This window comes from Pelobates fuscus, chromosome 3, assembly GCF_036172605.1.
Source record: "Pelobates fuscus isolate aPelFus1 chromosome 3, aPelFus1.pri, whole genome shotgun sequence".
In the NCBI taxonomy this organism is placed as follows: Eukaryota; Metazoa; Chordata; class Amphibia; order Anura; family Pelobatidae; genus Pelobates; species Pelobates fuscus.
Window position 1 is genome coordinate 356,179,806 of NC_086319.1, and position 22,920 is coordinate 356,202,725.

Here is a 22,920-nt window from a genome sequence, read left to right on the forward strand (position 1 = left end):
TTTGCAGGCGGTCTGTCGATACCGCTACTCCTGCTTCTTTATGTTTCGGTGGTCTACAGTTCTCCCATACTCCTAGACTCGACTGTAAAGGAGGTGGTGTAGGCATCCTTCTCTCCCCTCAATGCACCTTTCAACCTATCCTCCCTGCCCCTGCCCTATCCTTTACTTCCTTTGAAGTTCACACTGTACGCCTTTTTAAGCCCACTCCTTTAAGAATTGCCATCATCTATCGCCCCCCCGGTCACCCTAAACTATTTATTGAACACTTTTCCTCCTGGTTACCCCATTTTCTTTCCTCTAGCACTCCCTCTCTCATACTTGGGGACTTCAATATCCCTATCAACAAGCTCAACTGCCCTGTTGCCTCCCGTCTGCTCTCTGTAACCTCCTCCTTTGGACTTTGGATTTCCTCCTCCGCAACTCACACCGCAGGAAACACTCTTGACCTCATCTTCACCAATCTCTGTACCACCTCTGATCTCTCCACTGATCCATTTCCTTTGTCTGACCACCATCTGCTAACATTTAACATCTGCATACCTCATACCAAAATTTCAACACCATCAACTCTCCAACCTCGCAGAAACCTCAACTCCCTCGATCTCCAGCACTTCTCCACCACACTCCAAACACTCCTTTAACCCATCTCAAATCTCAACTGCCCTAACTCTGCAACCTCACTCTACAACTCCACTCTCTCCTCTCAACTTGACATCATGGCACCTCCTACAGTTAAACGCAGCAAGCGCCCCCAACTACAACCCTGGCACACTAAGCTGACCCGTTACCTCCAAAAATGTTCCAGAACTGCTGAACGCTGCTGGAGAAAGTCTCACTCTGCATCTGACTTTGTCCACTATAAATTTATGCTGCGCTCCTACAGCATGGCTCTTTCCTCTGCAAAAGTAAACTACTTCAAATACCCTCATAAGCACACTGTCCCATCAACCCAAACACCTGTTTCACACTTTTGATGCTCTTCTTCACCCTGTGACTACCCCTCCTTCCACCACCTTGTCCGCCACAAACTTTGCATCTCATTTCACTGAGAAGATCTCTACAATCAGGAAAGAGATCTCTAATCTCTCTCCTTCCCCTATCATTATATCACCCAACCCCACTCCCCCTGCCATCCTATGCACATTTGCACCTGCTACAGCACAAGAGGTTTCTGCACTGCTCCTGTCCTCCCGCCCCACCACCTGCTCTCTCGATCCTATTCCCTCGCATCTCATCCGCACTTTGTCTCCCTTTCTTGCTCTTCCTCTCGCTAGCATTTTCAATCTCTCCCTTTCCTCTGGCACATTTCCCTCACCCTTCAAACATGCAACCGTAACCCCGATTCTGAAAAAGCCCAACCTTGATCCCAACTCCCCATCCAACTACCGCCCTACCTCGCTACTCCCATTTGCCTCCAAGATCCTCGAGAGAGTTGTGTACGCCAGATTGACAGACTTTCTCGAATCCAACTCTCTGCTTGACCCCCTTCAGTCTGGATTCCGCGCTGGTCACTCTGTCGAAACTGCTGTGACCAAAGTATCCAACGACTTAATTGCTGCTAAATCTCACGGCCAATACTCTATCCTAATCCTCCTTGATCTTTCTGCCGCATTTGACACTGTTGATCATCAACAGCTTCTTCACATTCTTCGCAACTTTGGTCTACGGGATACTGCTCTCTCCTGGTGCTCCTCCTACCTCTCCCAGTGCTCTTTCAGTGTTTCTTTCTCTGGTTCTGCCTCTTCTCACCAACCCCTCTCTGTCGGCGTCCCCCAAGGATCTGTCCTCGGCCCCCTATTGTTCTCCATCTATACTGCCTCCCTTGGTAAACTCATCAGCTCCTTTGGTTTCCAATATCATTTATATGCAGATGACACGCAAATCTACCTGTCCTCCCCTGATCTCTCTCCGCCCACCTTGACTCGTGTTTCTGACTGCCTCTCTGCTATTTCCAACTGGATGGCTGCTCACTTCCTTAAACTCAACCTGTCCAAAACAGAACTTCTAGTTTTTCCTCCCTCAAGTGCTGCTACTCCTGTTGTCTCCATCCAAGTCAACGGCGCTACTATCACCTCTACCTCGCAGGCTCGCTGCCTAGGGGTTCTTTTCGATTCTGACCTCTCTTTTACTCCCCATGTCCAATCGATAGTCAAATCCTGTCGCTTCCAACTCAAGAACATAGCGCGCATCCGCCCATATCTAACGCCGGACGCGGCTAAGATATTGGTTCATGCTGTTGTTCTCTCTCGCCTCGACTACTGCAATCCCCTTCTGACCGGTCTTACATGTTCCCAGCTTGCACCGCTGCAATCTGTAATGAACGCGGCTGCGAGGCTTATTTTCCTGTCCGGTCGCACCTCCCACGCCTCCACGCTCTGTCAGTCCCTGCATTGGCTTCCAGTTAGATATAGGGCCCAATTCAAAATTCTGTCACTTGCTTACAAATCCCTACATAATGCTGCTCCAACATACCTATCCTCCCTCATACACAAGTATGTCCCGTCGAGACCCCTGCGCTCATCCCAAGACCTACGCCTATCCTCTGCCCGGATCCCCACCTCTGACGCTCGCCTTCAAGACTTCTCTAGGGCTGCACCTATTCTGTGGAACTCCCTTCCCTCCTCAATCAGACTTTCACCCAGCCTCCACTCTTTCAAAAAATCTTTGAAAACTCACTTCTTCGTTAAAGCGTATCAATTAAACTGTCAGCAGGCTTCTCATACCCCACCCCATGACTCCTTTCCTGCAACTGTCAAAAATGACCTACCAAGCACTCAATAAACCCTTCTCTAACAAACTATTTAATTCCCCTACTTTAACCCGTTTGTGACACTATACCCCACTCCCTCTAGCATGTAAGCTCATTGAGCAGGGCCCTCAACCCCCTCTGTTCCTGTACGTCCAGTGGTCTGATCTCAATTATGTGTCTGTTAGTCCACCCATTGTACAGCGCTACGGAATTTGTTGGCGCTATATAAATAATAAAATAATAATAATATTTGGATGAAACACGTTTTCTATTAGATCATTTGGATGACCTGGCGCATCGTTTACCTGGTGAAGAGATTGCAACATGATGCATTATGGGAAGAAGGTAGGCCAGCAGAGGCAATATTAAGCTCTGGTCAATGTTCTGCTGGGAAGCCTTGATTCTTGGTATTCATGTGGATGTTACTTTGACATTTACCACCTACCGAAACATTGTTGCAGACCACATACACCGGACTCCAGACACTTTATCCGTTTCATTGAGATGAAGCAGTTAAGGTTCAGTGTTCTATTAAAGGTAAAATGCTGTGGGATTTGTTAAGCGCTTGTAGAAAGTAGAGGTTATGTCCTTAGACATGCACAAAGCAGGGATACAGCAAAATTCTAGTGTCAAAGAACCTTGCTACTGCTGCCAAGACATTTACCAAAAATCCAAAGGGGTTACAAAAATATATAAGAATATAGAATACATTTAAAGGATGATATGGCAGGAGACGGAGGAAGTCTACCCATATTTATTCTTGGCTATATAGCATAGCCTTTTCAAGTCTTTATATAGAATACAGTCGAAAAGTAATGAAAGACTGAGTAGGATCTGCTGGGAAGAACAAAAATGATTACCAGATGTACTGAATTTACCATAAAGCTGTAATGCTAAGCTTGCTCATCACGTGCAAGTGATCCCTGTTTCAGTGGTGATTCCTCCGATAATATAATTAAACTTTTAAGAGACTTTGATCAAAATAGTCACACAACAATGAAAAGGGTGATTAGAGTCTGCTGAGACGAATGCTGATGAATCCCATATGAGCTGAGAGTGTTGTAAACCACTAACCCTTTACTAGCTGATCCAATGATGGTAAATACAATGCAACATGAAATGAGTGTATACTTTTTGCATAATAACAATAATGGATTAAAAACCTGTATTAGCTGTGCAATCAAACTCCCAGCACTCTTGGCCTAACTGAGTTATTTTCCAAGTCCAATCTATCCCAAACCAGTAGTAAACAATTTATAGTTTTTAGGAAAAAGGCAAGGGACATAAAAGTATAAGCTCACCGGCTAGCATCAAGGCAAACATCTCGTAAAGCTCTATGTTTATTTATTAAAATCTGAATACTAAAACTCAAGCACCATAACCACTACAGCCCGCTGTATAGTTTATGATCTGGTCCCAGGAGTGCTATGGCACAAAATGTTAAACTTTAAGGTTAAAATAACCGAAGTGACAAAAGCAGACTTGGAGGATTTTTCCAGCTATTTTTGCCTCAATTTGCCATTTAGATTAACAGTTGCTACAATTTGGAGATTAGTGAATAGCATTGTAACTGTTACTGAAGTAGGAATTGTCAGACATTCAAAGTGAATTTTAATTTTCTGGCCAAATTGGACTGGAGTGAAAGCAATGCATGACTAAGTGCATACCACATGACTGTGGTAATCATGCAATGTTCTCATGTGGGTTTTATGCAGTCAGCATTACTTGGACGGTGCTTGTGGGCAGTAAACTCTGGGGGTGGGTAAAAGAGGCCCCATACCTCCCGATTAGGAGTCTGCCTACACTACATATTTTAAACATATGCCCTTCTGGTCGTTTTAGTTTTTTAAAAAAACTAAAAAACACACATCTTGGGTTTGAATCACTCCTGTATTGTTAAAGGGAAACTATAGTGCTAAAAATACAAAGTTGTATTCCTAGCACTATTGTGCTCTATAGTGCCCCCCTGCCCCACCACAGTGCTAAGAGTGTTAAAAACCTTGTTGTCACTTACCTGATTCCACGCCTCCACCTACGTCATCCAGAGGGGCTAGAGGACACAGCTAATGCGCAGGCGCAGCGATCACATTAGGACTTCCTTATAGGAAAGCTTTCCTATGGGGTTTTAGTTGACGCTGCATGTCCTAAATCAAAGCATGAGGATGTCCAGCATCATTTTAGAGGAAAAAAGTCTGCTAAGGACCTGGAAGTGCCTCTAGTGGCTGACACTAGAGGTGGAATTAAAGGGACACTCCAGGCACCCAGACCACTTCTGCCCATTGGAGTAGTCTGGGTGCCAACTACCATCACCCTTAACCCTGCAAGTGTAATTATAGCAGTTTATAATAACCTTGCAGGGTTAAATCCTCCTCTAGTGGCTGTCTATGAGACAGTCACTAGAGGGAATTCCGTGTTCATAGAACACGAAAAGTGTTTTAAATGACGCTGGATGTCCTCACGCTATGTGAGGACCTCCAGCGTTGCTGAAATCCCCATAGGAAAGCATTGAATAATGCTTTCCTATGGGGAGGTCTAATGCGCGTGTGCGGCCATTGCCGCGCATGCGCATTAGGTCTCCCCCGTCGGCTGATGTCCGACGGGGGAGACCGGCGCTGGACTCAGGTAAGTCACTGAAGGGGTTTTAACCCCTTCAGCAACATGGGATGGGGGCTGGGAGGGAGAGGGGCACTGCAGGGTGCCAGGAAAACTAATATAACTTTAATCTTGCAAGGTAATTATTGCAGTTTCACAATTGCAGGGTTAAAGGACCACTATAGTGCCAGAAAAACAAACTCGTTTTCCTGGCACTATGTAGTCCTTAGGTCCCCCCCACCCTCATGTCCCCCCTCCTGCTGGGCTGAAAACCCCTTCAGCCACTTACCTTTCTCCAGCGCCGGGCTCCCTCAGCGCTGGTGACCTCTCCTCCTCCTGCCGACGTCAGCGCTGAATGCGTATGCCCGACAAGAGCCGCGTGCGCCTTCAAACCGCCCATAGGAAAGCATTACTCAATACTTTCCTATGGACGTCAGCGTCTTCTCACTGTGATTTTCAGTGAAAATCGCAGAAGCGGTCTCCAGTGGCTGTCAGTGAGACAGCCACTAGTGGCTGGATTAACCCTAATGTAAACATAGCAGTTTCTCTGAAACTGCTATGTTTTCAGCTGCAGGGTTAAAACTAGGGGGACCTGGCAACCAGACCACTTCATTGAGCTGAAGTGGTCTGGGTACCTATAGTGGTCCTTTAACTAGCTAAGGGGTTAAATAATGATAAAATACCAGACCCACATACTGCCTTACAATGACAGAACTTGTTACATAAAGCTTTAAAGTGGTGATACAGATTCCACTGCTCTTTGTGTTAACAGCTGTGATAGGCCATTTAAAAAAAAAAAAAAAATGTAAGGCTGAACTGCATGACGGAACTTGTAGTTCGCTTGAACCCACCGTGCGATACATTTTGTGAACAGTGAAACTACAGTTACACGCATGCTGTTACCCAGAGCGGAGGTCTTGTGACGAGCTACGGCCAACCACGATGGAGCTTGGGACTCCGGTGTTCTATCAGATCTCTATACCTTGTCAGAATGGTATACCGGAAGTGACGCAGCCGCACCGGAAGTGACGAGGCCGCACCGGAATTGACGTTTCGGAGCTGGAGGAGGAGGAGCGCCTGCGCAGAAAAACAGGTAGGTGAAAATTTCACACAGATCGGGAGCGAAGGACACCTAATGCGCATGCGCGAAACCCACACTGCGCCTGCGCAAGTAGCTACAAGGGAGGGGGGATGGAGGGGATTTAACGTGCCAGTGCGCACGCGCGCCGAAGTACTCCCGCCGGGCACAGACAGCGCACCAGCGGGCAGGGAGATCGATTCAGCCGAACATTCATCCGATCTCCCTGCCCCACACTGCGCACGCGCCCACCAAGCCAGGACAGCCTCGGACACCGCGCATGCGCACTAAGGGGGTATAGAAATCTGATGGCCATATCTTCTAAGAAATCTCCTACCCCCTGAGTGCGCATGCGCGGTGTCTGCACTGTATCCTGACATCTCTCAGGTAAGCCTCGCTCACAACACTCTCAGCCATCAGGGGGGACTGTGCTGTATGGAGGGGGTGTATGTACAGTATTGGGGGGGGGTCTGTACAGTGGTGGGGGGGGTCTGTACAGTGTGGGGGGGTCTGGACAGTATGGGGGGGTCTGGACAGTATGGGGGGGTCTGGACAGTATTGGGGGGGTCTGGACAGTATTTGGGGGGTTCTGTACTGTATGGGGGGTCTGGACAGTATGAGGGGGGTCTGGACAGTATGGGGGGGGGGTCTGGACAGTATGGGGGGGTTCTGTACTGTATGGGGGGGTCTGGACAGTATTGGGGGGGTCTGGACAGTATTGGGGGGTCTGGACAGTATTGGCGGGGTCTGGACAGTATTGGCGGGGTCTGTACAGTATGGGGGGGACTGTACAGTATGGGGGGGTCTGGACAGTATGGGGGGGGTCTGGACAGTATGGGGGGGTCTGGACAGTATTGGCGGGGTCTGTACAGTATGGGGGGGACTGTACAGTATGAGGGGGGTCTGGACAGTATGGGGGGGGTCTGGACAGTATGGGGGGGGTCTGGACAGTATGGGGGGGTTCTGTACTGTATGGGGGGGTCTGGACAGTATTGGGGGGGTCTGGACAGTATTGGGGGGGTTCTGTACTGTATGGGGGGGGTCTGGACAGTATGGGTGGGGTCTGGACAGTATTGGGGGGTCTGGACAGTATTGGCGGGGTCTGGACAGTATTGGCGGGGTCTGTACAGTATGGGGGGGGGTCTGGACAGTATGGGGGGGGTCTGGACAGTATTGGCGGGGTCTGTACAGTATGGGGGGGACTGTACAGTATGGGGGGGGTCTGGACAGTATGTGCAGTATTGGGCGGTCTGTGATGTATATTGGGGCGGTCTGTGCTGTGTATTAGGGGGCTGTGCGTTAGATGTGGGAGGCAGTGTATTAGGGTGCTGTGTGTTAGATGTGGGGATTGTGCGTTAGATGTGGGGGGTGGGCAGTATGTGGGGCCTGTGTGTTAGATGTGTACAGCCCTGGTTTGACTACCAAATATTTTGTTTCAGAGATCTCAGACGCCATGGCCTGCTTTTTGCTACGAAAGCCCAGCCATCTAGTCACTCACCAGGGGTGGATGAGAAACTGCACCCCAGCCAGAGGGACTGCCCCACATCTGCAACCAAATCCGTCTGTCACTGAATTCTGTAATCTCCGTGTCTTTGTGCATGTATAGTACTCCCAATTCTTATATTTAATACGGTGTGTCTCTCACAATCTTTGTGTCTGTCTGCTGTAAATATGTGGCACGCAAGTCTGCATGCACTGTGTCTGTTTTGCCATTTTACTCTAACCATTATATTTTTGTGTGTGTCACAACTCTGACAAGCATGTTCTCCTATGGGGCACGAAGTACATAAAGAGGAATGAAGAAGTCCCCGTTTGAGGCTCGCGTCCAGGGTGGATTATTGAAGTGCCATCTGACACGTGACAAGTTTCTCCTGTTTGCACGGCGACTTCAACACTGTGTACTGTGATCAGAGGTAGGTAACCTTAGACAGTTCAGATGCTGTGAATTACATCTTTGCCAGCAGGTGTAGTCCAAAACATCTGGAATACCGAATGCGTATGAATGAAAAGTATGGTGTGTGTGTGTGTGTGTGTGAATGGTCAGTAACAAGGGTTGAAGCCTTGACGTGGCGTTACTGCTCACATGTGTTTTCATGTGCCAATTCAACCAATGTGAGTCACTGTAATACTGATAAGGTAACCAAAAGTACTGTGATTGTGGAGAATTAAACGCCTGTATCACCTACACACTGCTTACACTGTGACCGTATGTCCTATACACTGCTTACACTATGACCGTATCACCTAAACACTGCTTACACTGTGACCGTATCACCGAAACACTGCTTACACTGTGACCGTATCACCTAAACACTGCTTACACTGTGACCCTATCTCCTATACACTGCTTACACTGTGACCGTATCACCTAAACACTGCTTACACTGTGACCGTATCTCCTAAACACTGCTCATACTTTAAGCACAGACATGCTTTTATTCAAAATTGAAAGCGCTCGACCATTCTTTCTATTCTACGCCTCCAATCTCCAACATTGAAATTGTCGTTTGTAATAATATAAAATAAGTATTATGCTTTCTGGTTACGATTTGGTGAGTTGTAACTATATTTTTTATTTTTACAGTTCCAGAGGGAAGGAGCAAACCGCTTTGAGGAGTCCCTGCACAAGAGACTATTGGATACTGAAGGGCTGTACTGCAGTGTCGGCTCTAGACTTGGCGAGGCCTTGGGCAAAACTCATACATGAGACCCCACGAAGAACACCATTATTGAAGAATAAATAGCAGTTGACTTTGTGTATAAGGAGCTGTAGATATATTGATGGGGGAGCTTTCAGCACTGGATACACAGAGCTAGTCTCTGTAAACATCGTTTCATTGTCTACCTGAGTGTGTGTCTGACAGTGAGTATCCTTGTATCTGTATGTATGTTTCTCTGAGCATGTGTATGTTTGTGTACTGACTGGCCTTTGGCACTGAGTTTATGGCGAAGCTAAGTTTTATGACGGTGTGTGTATAATGATTGCCTTTGGGGGGGTGACAGGGTGAGTAAAGGGGTAACTGTGGCAGGGTGAGTGTAAAAGAGCAGGAGGGTGCCAGCGTGTTGATGGTTGACAGTGTGTATGGAGGGAGGTGCCAGAGTGTGGAGAGTGGTGCTCGTGTGTACGGGGAGTGGTGGCCGTGTGGGGAGGGTGACATAGTGTGAGGGTGATGAGATGAGGGGGGAAATGACAGAGTAAGAGGGGGGGTGATGTAATGTGAGAGTATGGGTGACAGAGTAAGGATGGGTGACATAGTGTGAGGAGGGTGACAGAGTGAGGGGGTTATGGTGAGGTGACCGTAAGAGGGGGGTGACAAGGGGTGATGAGGTGAGATGACAGGGTGTGGGGGTCTGACAGGGTGAGAGGGGGGTGACAGGGGGGTGACAATAACAATATCTGATATTAGGCCACATGTGCAATTATTATGTAAATAATGGACAACATACTTTTTCAATTTTGTTCAATTAGAAATTAAATATTGTTTGACTTTTTTTATATTGCCACTTTTAAAAAGATTAAAACTCTTATTTTTTAAATCTACAGTAATTTGTCTGTAATAACGTTAACCTGTTAATTATTGTGGGACAGTGGAGAGAAAACCGAAACTGGGACTCTACCAAACAATCCAGGACTGTTAGGAAATATGGCATTGTAACAACATTTGATAATTTATGGTGCATATAGGTCCTCTTGTCACTGTGCCAATGCATAGGTTTGCTTATAAATGTGATGACTTTCAAAAGATAGCAATAAGCATAGTAAGAAGTTGCTCTTTAAAAGCCCACGTCATCTCGTTTAACCCCTTAAGGACCAAACTTCTGGAATAAAAGGGAATCATGACATGTCACATATGTCAGGTGTCCTTAAGGGGTTAAATGGTTTGGGTGCAGTGCCAATGTCCCCTTAACCCTGCAATGTTAAATATTGCAGTTTCTGAGAAACCTACAATGGAACGCAGCAAGTGCTGGTATTATTTGTAGCTAAGTAACACAAATTACATGTTAAGGTGTCAGCAAAATACTTTATTTATTCAAAGTTAATATGCAGTTTACACTTTATATGTATAGTGGAAAACATAAAAAGTCAAATTTGGAAACTGGTTAAGAAAAGTCACACTGTGGTATCCAAGAAGGAGAAAGTTCAATCACATGTAAAGAAAGGCTGTATGGCATTAGGAAGGCAGTATCTTAATAATATAATGGTCTCTTTCCCTGGACGGTCCACTGGAAAATGAAGGTTACATCATGTCTGCAGCATGCGTTCCGAAGCAGCCATATGGAAGTTTTCTATAGAAGAAGGTAATCTCTTCTGTTTGAGCAGGTGGAGGTTAATGGTGGTGGGTTTGTCTCTGGAACTGGAACCATCAGTAAAGGAGTGTAAAATGGAGAGGATCACCTTGTTCTTCCCACAAATGTAAGAAAACACAGAACAGAAGATTGAGGACAGAGGTTAACAAATATATGAAACCGCAAACACTAAAACTAACTTGAAAAAATAACATTCACAGTGTAAGCAGTGTTTATGGGATACGGTCACAGTGTAAGCAGTGTATAGGAGATACAGTCACAGTGTAAGCAGTGTATAGGAGATACGGTCACAGTGTAAGCAGTGTATAGGAGATACGGTCACAGTGTAAGCAGTGTATAGGAGATACGGTCACAGTGTAAGCCGTGTTTAGGAGATAAGGTCACAGTGTAAGCGGTGTGTAGGTGATACAGGCGTTTAATTCTCCACAATCACAGTACTTTTGGTTACCTTATCAGTATTACAGTGACTCACATTGGTTGAATTGGCACATGAATACACATGTGAGCAGTAACGCCACGTCAAGGCTTCAACCCTTGTTACTGACCATTCACACACACACACACACACACCATACTTTTCATTCATACGCATTCGGTATTCCAGATGTTTTGGACTACACCTGCTGGCAAAGATGTAATTCACAGCATCTGAACTGTCTAAGGTTACCTACCTCTGATCACAGTACACAGTGTTGAAGTCGCCGTGCAAACAGGAGAAACTTGTCACGTGTCAGATGGCACTTCAATAATCCACCCTGGACGCGAGCCTCAAACGGGGACTTCTTCATTCCTCTTTATGTACTTCGTGCCCCATAGGAGAACATGCTTGTCAGAGTTGTGACACACACAAAAATATAATGGTTAGAGTAAAATGGCAAAACAGACACAGTGCATGCAGACTTGCGTGCCACATATTTACAGCAGACAGACACAAAGATTGTGAGAGACACACCGTATTAAATATAAGAATTGGGAGTACTATACATGCACAAAGACACGGAGATTACAGAATTCAGTGACAGACGGATTTGGTTGCAGATGTGGGGCAGTCCCTCTGGCTGGGGTGCAGTTTCTCATCCACCCCTGGTGAGTGACTAGATGGCTGGGCTTTCGTAGCAAAAAGCAGGCCATGGCGTCTGAGATCTCTGAAACAAAATATTTGGTAGTCAAACCAGGGCTGTACACATCTAACACACAGGCCCCACATACTGCCCACCCCCCACATCTAACGCACAATCCCCACATCTAACACACAGCACCCTAATACACTGCCTCCCACATCTAACGCACAGCCCCCTAATACACAGCACAGACCGCCCCAATATACATCACAGACCGCCCAATACTGCACATACTGTCCAGACCCCCCCCATACTGTACAGTCCCCCCCATACTGTACAGACCCCGCCAATACTGTCCAGACCCCCCCCATACTGTCCAGACCCCCCCCCATACTGTACAGACCCCGCCAATACTGTCCAGACCCCGCCAATACTGTCCAGACCCCCCAATACTGTCCAGACCCCACCCATACTGTCCAGACCCCCCCCATACAGTACAGAACCCCCCCAATACTGTCCAGACCCCCCCAATACTGTCCAGACCCCCCCATACAGTACAGAACCCCCCCATACTGTCCAGACCCCCCCCATACTGTCCAGACCCCCCCCATACTGTCCAGACCCCCCTCATACTGTACAGTCCCCCCCATACTGTACAGACCCCGCCAATACTGTCCAGACCCCCCCATACTGTCCAGACCCCCCCCATACTGTCCAGACCCCCCCATACTGTACAGTCCCCCCCATACTGTACAGACCCCGCCAATACTGTCCAGACCCCGCCAATACTGTCCAGACCCCCCAATACTGTCCAGACCCCCCCAATACTGTCCAGACCCCCCCATACAGTACAGAACCCCCCCATACTGTCCAGACCCCCCCCCCATACTGTCCAGACCCCCCTCATACTGTCCAGACCCCCCATACAGTACAGAACCCCCCAAATACTGTCCAGACCCCCCCAATACTGTCCAGACCCCCCCATACTGTCCAGACCCCCCCATACTGTCCAGACCCCCCCACACTGTACAGACCCCCCCCACCACTGTACAGACCCCCCCCCAATACTGTACATACACCCCCTCCATACAGCACAGTCCCCCCTGATGGCTGAGAGTGTTGTGAGCGAGGCTTACCTGAGAGATGTCAGGATACAGTGCAGACACCGCGCATGCGCACTCAGGGGGTAGGAGATTTCTTAGAAGATATGGCCATCAGATTTCTATACCCCCTTAGTGCGCATGCGCGGTGTCCGAGGCTGTCCTGGCTTGGTGGGCGCGTGCGCAGTGTGGGGCAGGGAGATCGGATGAATGTTCGGCTGAATCGATCTCCCTGCCCGCTGGTGCGCTGTCTGTGCCCGGCGGGAGTACTTCGGCGCGCGTGCGCACTGGCACGTTAAATCCCCTCCATCCCCCCTCCCTTGTAGCTACTTGCGCAGGCGCAGTGTGGGTTTCGCGCATGCGCATTAGGTGTCCTTCGCTCCCGATCTGTGTGAAATTTTCACCTACCTGTTTTTCTGCGCAGGCGCTCCTCCTCCTCCAGCTCCGAAACGTCAATTCCGGTGCGGCCTCGTCACTTCCGGTGCGGCTGCGTCACTTCCGGTATACCATTCTGACAAGGTATAGAGATCTGATAGAACAAGTCAGGCTAATCCATGGCTTTTACAGTAACCACTGAACTGCTACTATGTTACAAGTGTCCGACTCACTAGTGGAATGTAGTTAGGTCAGTGCTTATTTGGTTTAGGGTGAGAAGGATAGAGTTAGGTTAGTAGTTGGCATTGATTTTTATTTTATTTTAGCATTGGATCTAAGAAAAATAGAAAAATGTTAAAATATGAAATTTATAAATTCTGCTAAACCTAAAAAAAACGAGTTCTGCTAAATAAATAAATAAATTTGTGCTATTTATCTGTAGAATCAATTTGTATTTGTTTAAAATATATATAATATATTCTTTTTGATTTCCTGTGGTGCCCTTGAGGTGCCACATTCATTTTTGTTTCATGAGGGAAAAAAAATAATAATTGCGCACAGTTTATTAAATGACAGTGGATGTAGTGGATGTGGCGAGCAGACCCCAGGTAACAAGTCAAATAATTTTAAGACAGTTTGACAACTTAAATAGGGGGTGTGGTGCCAGCTCACTCCCGGCTCCATAACGACAACAGCATGTTGTAGTGGTTATGGTGCTTGAAGTGTTTTTTTTTTTGTGCGCATCTTCAGGCCTCCAGTCACCACTTTCCTCGAGGGAACCAGGTGAGTTATCTTTATTTAACGTAAATTGTACTGAACAAACGGGGGGAAGACAAGGGTTATATCTTTATAATGGAACCTGCAGTCGCTTTAATGCCTGGTTTATATGCACAATTGGGTTTTACAGTAAAAAGTTTAGTGATCTGTTGAACAGTGACTTGTATACAGCTTTTAACATATTTAGATTATTTAACTTTCCCTTTCTGCTGCATTGAGTGAATTAAATGCCTGTAAATCTATGAATGACCAAATCCATTCGTTCGGTAAATCCCAAACAAATCGTTCTGTTTGTTATTCGGTTTACAGACATTTAATTTGTTCAATGCACAAGTGTAGTTTTATAAATGTTAAAAACTACTTATAATTTGTGGGGGTTTTTTTTATATTTATTTATTTATTTTTTGTGTGTATTTTGTTGGAGAACTTGAAGTGAGAGACCAGAGAGTTGTAACCGAATGGGCAGGAATAAAAAAAAGTTATGTGAAAGCTAGTAAAGATGGTTGCTTCTACCGGTGGACAAATAAGGCGGGTTTGAATATAGTTACTGGCCTTTTAAACCTCTCTAAACCACAACTTTTTAGTTTATGAAGTAGTATGTTAAAGCGGTGCTGTCATCATCTGGGGACTTTGCCAAATTTGCAAAGACCTTGATAGTGACATTGCTGCTAGGGATCCGGTGGACGGTGGGGAGGTAAAGGTGAGATTTACTTATCTGAAAATGTTCCTCCTAGGCACTGCCATATTTATTTGTCTGCTCCTTTTCAGCCTAGGAGCCGACATCAGTGCTGTACTCTCGGCATGCGATCCTCCATAGACTGTGACTGGTGATGGCTGTCGGGATTGACTTTGTAGCTCTGTCCTGAGTATGAGAACATCAGGTGGAGTAGAAATACAGAAACAAAGAAGTCCCTAGTTTGTCTCTATATCTCTTGACTTGGTTGGAATTCCGGTGAAATTCCAACACAGTCAAAATTAGTATTTTATAAAGATTCTGTCTTTATGAAAAGCTAGTTTTTCAGGGGAAGGAGAAGGGGAGGTGTCAGTACTGCTTTAATAATTTGGGTAATGGTTATATCAAAGGAGCATTTAACTACATAATACATTTTTATATCTCTTTAATATCTATATTTATCACTAATTTGTTCATTTTTTTTTTTTTTTAAATATGTGGGTTTAATATCTGAATTTCGCAAGTATTTTATGAAAGCTCAAAAGGTGTTACGTGTCTTTCTGTAGTATAAGCTGACAATGGAAGAAGATGTTCCGAACTACCACAAAGAAGAGGAAAACAAGTCGGGAGCCCACAGGAAACAGAAAAGACCCAAGAGAATATCACCAGTTTTGTCTGATTCAGCTGCAAGTGAAGATCTCACTGCACCTCCCGTGTACAATCTCAGAGATCGTATTGCAACACATTACACTTATGAAGACGAATATCATGACACGGAGGACTTGGATGATCCCAAAGCTCAAAATAATCTTCTAGTTAAGAAAAGCAGTAAACGCACAAAGACCTCTGAATATACAGTTCGGCCTAAATCTAAAACAAGTCGGAAACATTATTCTTGTAATGATTGTGGGAAAACCTTTATTGATAGCTTTCGGCTGACCATCCACCAGAGAAGTCATACAGGGGAGAGACCTTATGTATGTTCTGATTGTGGAAAGAGTTTCTCTCAGAGCTCAAATCTCATAACTCACAGGAGAACCCACTCTGGTCTGCGTCCTTACATCTGTGATGTTTGCGGGAAAGGTTTTATTCAAAAGACCCACTTAGTCTTGCACCAGAGAAGTCACACTGGAGAGAAACCATACGGCTGTACCGTGTGTGGCAAATCTTTTGCCCATAGCTCACGGCTGGTGATCCACAAGAGGATCCATACTGGAGAGAAACCATATGTCTGTGGAGAATGCGGAAAAGGCTTTAAAAGCAAAACACAACTGGTAAGCCACCAGGTTCTTCATACGGAGGACATGTGGTACATTTGTACAGACTGTGGAAAGAGCTTCAGCAACCATCTGACCTTTGCCAGACACCAGAAAAATCACACCATTAAACGACCACACTCCTGTAGTGAGTGTGGTAAAAGCTTCACTCACATCTCACTCCTTGTCATGCATCAGAGAACGCATACCGGAGAACGGCCATATGTCTGCACAGAATGTGGTAGCACTTACACCCGTAATTCACATCTTGTGGCACATCAGAGAACCCATGCAACAGTGTTGCATGTTTGCATGGCTTGTGGAAAGGGTTTCACAGACACATCAAGCTTGGTGGCACATCAAAGAACCCATACGTGAGTCTTTTACCCTCGAAGATGTTCATCTGCAGAAACTGTAATGGAAGCAAAAAGTTATGCTGAAACCAAGACTAATTAAAGTTGGGTCCTGTAAGCTTAACACATTATTTCATTCTTTATGAGAATATCTTTTAGAGAGAAAACAATAAGAATGTTTCTTGTGGATCTAGTAGAAAACAGATCACATTCTACAGCTATTTGCAATTTTCTACCACTGAAATGAAGGCTTTACAATTAATATATAGCATACAGACTTGGAATGCATTTAATTAATATTTTGGGGTTTTAACTGGATAGCCTAGGTGACTTATCAAATCTTTAACAAGGGACAGTCAGCAATTTGACATCCATGTGCACACAGTTGGTAGATTTTGTTTCTGATAGCCTCTTCATTCCGTGAGATGGTGATGGTGTGCTTACACCATATCTGATTAAAAGACCACTTCTCACCGTGATTGCCATCTCCTAACTTTCTTCAGAAAATATATTTTTGGTGTTACATCGAAAACTGAATGTTTAGCAATTCTCCCGAACAACTACTCCTTTTTTAAAGTGGCAAGCTTTGAGTTGTCTGTTTGGGTGAATTTCATCCCTACTAAATTGTATTTTAATAATAATAATAAAAAAAAGTTATATTCTTTAAAGCCTGCTAATAAATCAGGTTTTTATTCAGCTTCAAAATTTCTCTCATCATTTTGACACAGTCTTTATGAGCGTATCAGAAGGATTTTATCTTTATGAAATGCTCAAATTTTTTGGCTTCATGACATGATATCAGTGTATCAGATTAAAGGGACATTATAGTCACCTGAACAACTACAGCTTACTGTATTTGTTCAGGTGAGATCTATAGCTCCCTGCAGGCAATTTAATGTAAACACTGTATTTTCAGAGAAAATACAGTGTTTACATTGATTGATAGGAATACCTCCAGTGGCCGTCACTCAGACGGCCACCAGAGGGACTTCCTATCATGCAGGGCCCTAAAAAGACCCTGTACACGTCAGACGTTTGAAAATACGTCTGACGTGTGCAGGAGAGAGAAGGCACTGTGTGCGCGCCTTCTCTCTCCAGCCTGTCGGAGAGGGGGCGGGCAAAGACCGCGAGCTGAGCTGTCAGTCAGCTCAGCTCGCGGCTGCACACACTGCGCACATGCGCGGTAGTGCGCTCAGGACTTCAGAGGGCGGCATGAATGCCGCCCTGTGAAGTATGTGCGCATGTGCGGCAAAGCCGCGCATGCGCACAAGGAAGCAATGACGCTTCCAAATGGAAGCGTCTGATTGCTCCCTGCTCGCGCCCGTCTAGGCACGGCTTCATGAGGCTCCCGGCGCTGGAACCAGGTGAGTAAAACTGCTTGGCTGGAGAGTCCCTTTAATATGAGTATCAGTGTGTTACGTTTACAAATTGTAGATACAAAACTTAAAATAGCAATATTTATTTATGGTCCTTCGAAATGGCCACTGTTACCGAAACAAATACTCTGGTTGCCTCGTAAGAAAAAAAAAAAAAAGAGTTCCATGTACTGGTACATCATAAAAAATCTAGATCAGTGAGTGGCATAACAAGAGATTATAGAAGGAGAGGAAGCAGATCAAGGGATAGCGTGCCATACCACAAGTGGTCTTCTCAACCAGATCTAAAGTTGGCCATTGTTGGAATACAAGAACTTGTCATCTATCTCTGTGAGCTCTACTATTATTATTATTAGCATTTATATAAATTAAAATATTATAAAGAGGGAAATTTAACAATAAATGAGAAATTACAAAATGTTACACGGACAATAGGTTGATGAGAACCTTCCTCAAATGAGCTTACAATCTAGACAGCATAACTATCTATATTATTGGTTTCACAATAACGGTCTGCTATATAACCATTTAAGCTCCTTTATTATTTATAGAGTGCCAGCAAAATTCCGTAGCGCTGTACAATGGGTGAACTAACAGACACGTAATTGTAACCAGACAAATGGACGCACAGGAACAGATGCGTTGAGGGCCCTGCTCGATGAGCATACATGCTAGAGGGCTTATTTGTACAAATCATCGGTGTTCACTTCTGACTTGTTCATGAGTCAATTTACAGGTTTATTTGCAATATATGGGCGATAGTTCAACTTATTCACCTGGATGGAGGATTTCGCAGTGGTGGTTTAAAGGTAATGCTGTCTGCCCTCTTCCACTATATTCTGATTTGACAGCTCACCTTATTGACTCTGGGTACAATAAAATAAAACATCACAGTGGAAATCAGCAAGTTTTACGTAAGCAGCACTCTTGGAACTCATTAGCAATTATTATCAAGAACATGTCAAAGCCATTGTTCTGTGATTGAATTGATGCAGAGTAAAGCCAGTCATTTATTCAGAAATACAGAATATTCAGAATACATTAACAGGGTTATTAGGTTAACTCTAGAATTGATACAATGATTCATTCGATATAAGGTAAGTTAATAATAGAGGTTAATGGGAAATATAGTTATCGATATTTCATTGATTTCTATTTCAATGCTTATGATGTTTTGTGGGCCCATCCATATTGTTTGTATATTTGCCTTCAGTCAAAATTCCAATAAATCAAACCATGATAAAAGTTAACAGTAGTGTAATATTGAATAAGTGTAAAATAAGTAAAAAATAAATAAAAGATAAATAAAACAAACTATGGTGGTTATTTACTAAAGTGAGAATTTCAAGTTAAAGGCCAGAGTAACGGAAAGAAAAGCAGAACTGATTTAGAGAATTTTTCCAGTTTGGCTATTTTGACCATAATTTTTTTTTTCTAGAGAAATTGTAGGTTACTTACTAATTACAATTTATGTAACTAAAATTTTAAATTTAGAAGAACAACAATGTATATGCATAAACTGATTTCTAAACACAAATATTGTAATTTAAAGACACATTACTATGAGTATTATTGTTTCGGAGCTCTGTTATACACTCGAACACACTAACAATACGGAGTTCCTAGAAAAGAAGAAGAAAAAGGGACATTAGGATAGAAAATGGGATTTGGGCACAAAATAGGGACTGTCCCTCTTAAGTAGAGACAGTTGGGAGGTATGCAGTTATATTCATCTTGAGAAACCAGGCATGTCTATTCAGTTTACTCAGCAAGAGTTAACTTTGATGAGGATTGGCATGTAAAGCAAGGGCAGGACCATTGTGACTCACAATTAAACATATGCAGTAGGTATGTCATAATTGAAGGATATGAGTGTCTGCCCCGGGGCAGGCAGTTGTGCCATTTACATTTTGTAAAAAGAGTGCTGGCATGCAACACCATGAATCGCAACCACAGGGACTACTAACTCTCCCAGAATGCTTTGTTTGCCTGGGTGAGCAGGTTGTAGGAACCCCCATCATGCTAAGTCGAAGATGTTCATCTGCAGAAACTGTAATGGAAGCAAAAAGTTATGCAGAAACCAAGACTAATTAAAGTTGGGTCCTGTAAGCTTAACACATTATTTCATTCTTTATGAGAATATCTTTTAGAAAGAAAACAATAAGAATGTTTCTTGTGGATCTAGTAGAAAACAGATCACATTCTACAGCTATTTGCAATTTTCCACTAACCACTAATTATCCAAACTGTTTGATTTCCATCAAACTACCACACTGTGTACTGGAAACGAGATTTATCAAACTGTCACGGAATAATCTTTCACTAATTTTTTTTTTTTTTTTTGCTGCTAATGATTTTTTTTTAATTCTTTATTTTGTTGTGCATGAAGAATACAACGATACAAGCAATGCCACAACAGCTATTGCCAGTTTTTAGATCTACATTTACAAACGATTGTATGGCTTATCAGAACATTGCACATTTTATAGTTTAAAGTAGTTTCACCAATAGTTAAATCAACATGTCATTTGTAAGGTAAGGCAAGCGAGGTACAAATTCCGGTTAACAGACTGACTTATTATGAGGTGCTAGCGTCACCAGCTTGATCAACTGAGGCATATCCTATTTATATGAGTTAAGAATAAAAATTAAAATAAAATAAGTATCCCTAGGCATAACAGTACTAACAAATCTCGGTGTGCATGCTGGGTGTAACAAGGCTATGCACACTATGGCACAAAGTATATTCGTCAAAAATGATGAATGGCACGTAAATTATCAAGATGGAGGGTACACGCTAAGTATGTGAAATACTGTCATCTGAGTAACTAGGCACATTTTTATATTAAAAAAAAAAAATTTATAACAGTTTAGGTTCTCGCTTAGACAATTATCATAAAGGTCAGAAAGTAGAAATCAGAGGAGTGATAAAATGGAGAACACATGATATGCATCTGAATCCTAGCATTAAATAGTTAGTAAGTTATATAGCTATGCAAGTGTGATGGTGCTAAGTAGTGTTATTCATTGTTTAGTGACACAACAGAAAGGTTATCGTCTCTAATTCTGTCTTAGTACCATGTGTAACATCACTGACTTATCTAGCTAAGTTGTCATAAAAAGTAAACCTACTTAATGATAAACTTAAACTTGTTAGATATTAGGTAACTGCATGAGCGGTATAATGAAGCAACAGGGAAGATATTTTCTGCTGGTTATGTACCTTTAGCTGCAGCTGGGTGAGAGGCTCATCATAGGAAGGGGGAATAACTCAGGGTAGCAGGTATTATAACCTGTGGTAACAGCATTTTAGCGACCCAGCTAGGAAAGACCCTGGCTTGCTATCTAACCAATGCCCCTACTTGCCGCCCAAGTTCTCTAATAGCCCGTCCCATTCTAAGTATAGCAGATAAAGGGTACTTGCAGAATGTGCAGTGCATGAGAGTCAATAGGGGGGGAGATCACCGGATTTTATGTGAGTTTTACAGTTCTCAGTGTCCAGTGCAGCCGGCAGCCGCCTGCCCCAGGTATTCAGTGCAGTGCTTGTTTCAGCCGATGCCCAGTTTAACGATGGTCTGAGTGCGGGCTGGTGGCTTCTCCAGGGCATCCGACCTCCCCGTCTCCCGGGCAGTGTCACGATCTGTTCCATGGGTTCTCCTGTGCGGGAGCGTGTCACGCTGGGTATATGTCTCTAGAGCCGCTGTAGGGTGAGCGGGTCGGGTGGACTGGCGGGTCTCGCTCTGGTGCGTGTAGGCTTTGGTGCTGGTGTCCAGGTCAGCCTGCTTTGTTTTCCGCTGTGGTGGCTTTCGGCTCTGGTTCTGCCTGAGGGCCTGTCTGGTTCGAGGGGGATTTACTCCCAGGTGGCGGCGGAGTGCCGGGCGGATCCATCCCGCTACCGCTCTCATTGCCTGTTTGAAGGTGAGTCTCCGGTTAGTTAGCAGTGTCCAGAGGCTGGTTCGGAGCCTGTCATAAAACTCCCAAGTATGCTTGGGAGGCTTGATAAGTAAGCGCTTTGTTGTAGGCTGCTTCCTTCCCGCCTTCTTGCTTGGGCCCTGTTCTCCCCGTTTTGCTTTGGTCATCGTCGCTCGGTCAGTCAAAATTGTGGGGGTAGTCGCCCCCAGCGAGGACCGGGATATCCCCCGCCAGTCCAAAGGGGGGGGGTAGCAGGGCTGCGTGGAAGTCTCACTTGTGAGCGTGTCCTGTGCCGGGTGATCGGCCGCATCCCCCGGGCCTCAGGCTTTGCTCTGGTGTAGGCCGCATGGTCGGCGCAGGTTTTTCTGAGTCTCCTCGGGACCAGACTGGTACCATATTGTGCTCCATGGCGTAATGGGTCGGTTCCCAGGCACTGTTTATTGCCATCATGAATAAGTCGCTCTGTAGTGGCCCGTTTATGCTTGGTGTTATAGGAGCTCTTAGACTGTGCGACTGTCCATCTTGGCTGTCAGGCCCCGCCCCCCATTTTTTTTTTTTTTTTTAACAATTTATTACTTTAGCATTTTTTTCCATTATTGTTTCCAATTTATAAAGATCTAAAATATTCATATTTTTGGCATTCTCATTTGCTACATTTAATTGGACATACAAAGTAAGGTAGAATAATATTTCTCCATCCATCCTTCCATCCCTGAAACATGCATTTTACATGTGTCCCTGATTTAAAATGCACGTTTAGAATCACGCTTCAGGCACTGCCTTCAATGAAGCTCATCAATCCATTCATTGCATGACTGACGTGTTTCATGCACAGAATTGCAGTTTAGTTGAATGGCCCTGTATGTGTTTCTATGAAGGCAGATAGATTTACCGGGAAGGGTCAAGGCATAACTTTAACATGAGAGTCATAAACTTGGTATGGGCTCATCCTCAAGCTTGCTTGAGCAGGACTCTTATCAAATCGTGCTCCTATTCACACAGAGTTTATCTGTCGTTTTGTTTACGCAGTGTACTGTTCTGCAGAGTATGCTGGCTCTAGATAAATCAGAGTAATCTAAACAATCTCTGTCAATTAAACTAGTCTTTGATAAAGCAGATACCCTGGGCAGATGTCCTGCTCAGGCTTCCCACTTGACTGGCTTTCCATTTTTACAGTTTTACAGATCAATCAATAAAGGAACACTAAAGGGTCAGGAATACAAACATGTATTCCTGACCAAATAATGTTAAAAACACTATTAAGGTGACCGGTCCCCGCTTGTCTCCCTTAAATAGAGTTAAAACTTACC

The 22,920-nt window shown here is 44.6% G+C and overlaps 1 protein-coding gene across 1 annotated transcript; it reads left to right on the forward strand.

Annotated features, from left to right (window-relative positions):
• Positions 1-15,285: 15,285 nt before the first annotated feature.
• Positions 15,286-16,979, forward strand: LOC134601284 (zinc finger protein 239-like). Its single transcript, XM_063445757.1, has one exon. The coding sequence runs from the start codon at positions 15,292-15,294 to the stop codon at positions 16,345-16,347; it is 1,056 nt and encodes a 351-aa protein (XP_063301827.1). The 5' UTR covers positions 15,286-15,291; the 3' UTR covers positions 16,348-16,979.
• The last annotated feature ends 5,941 nt before the right edge of the window (positions 16,980-22,920 follow it).

Excerpts from the sequence above, each read along its gene's own strand:
- LOC134601284 (XM_063445757.1), top strand. The coding sequence starts at position 15,292 with ATGGAAGAAGATGTTCCGAACTACCACAAAGAAGAGGAAAACAAGTCG.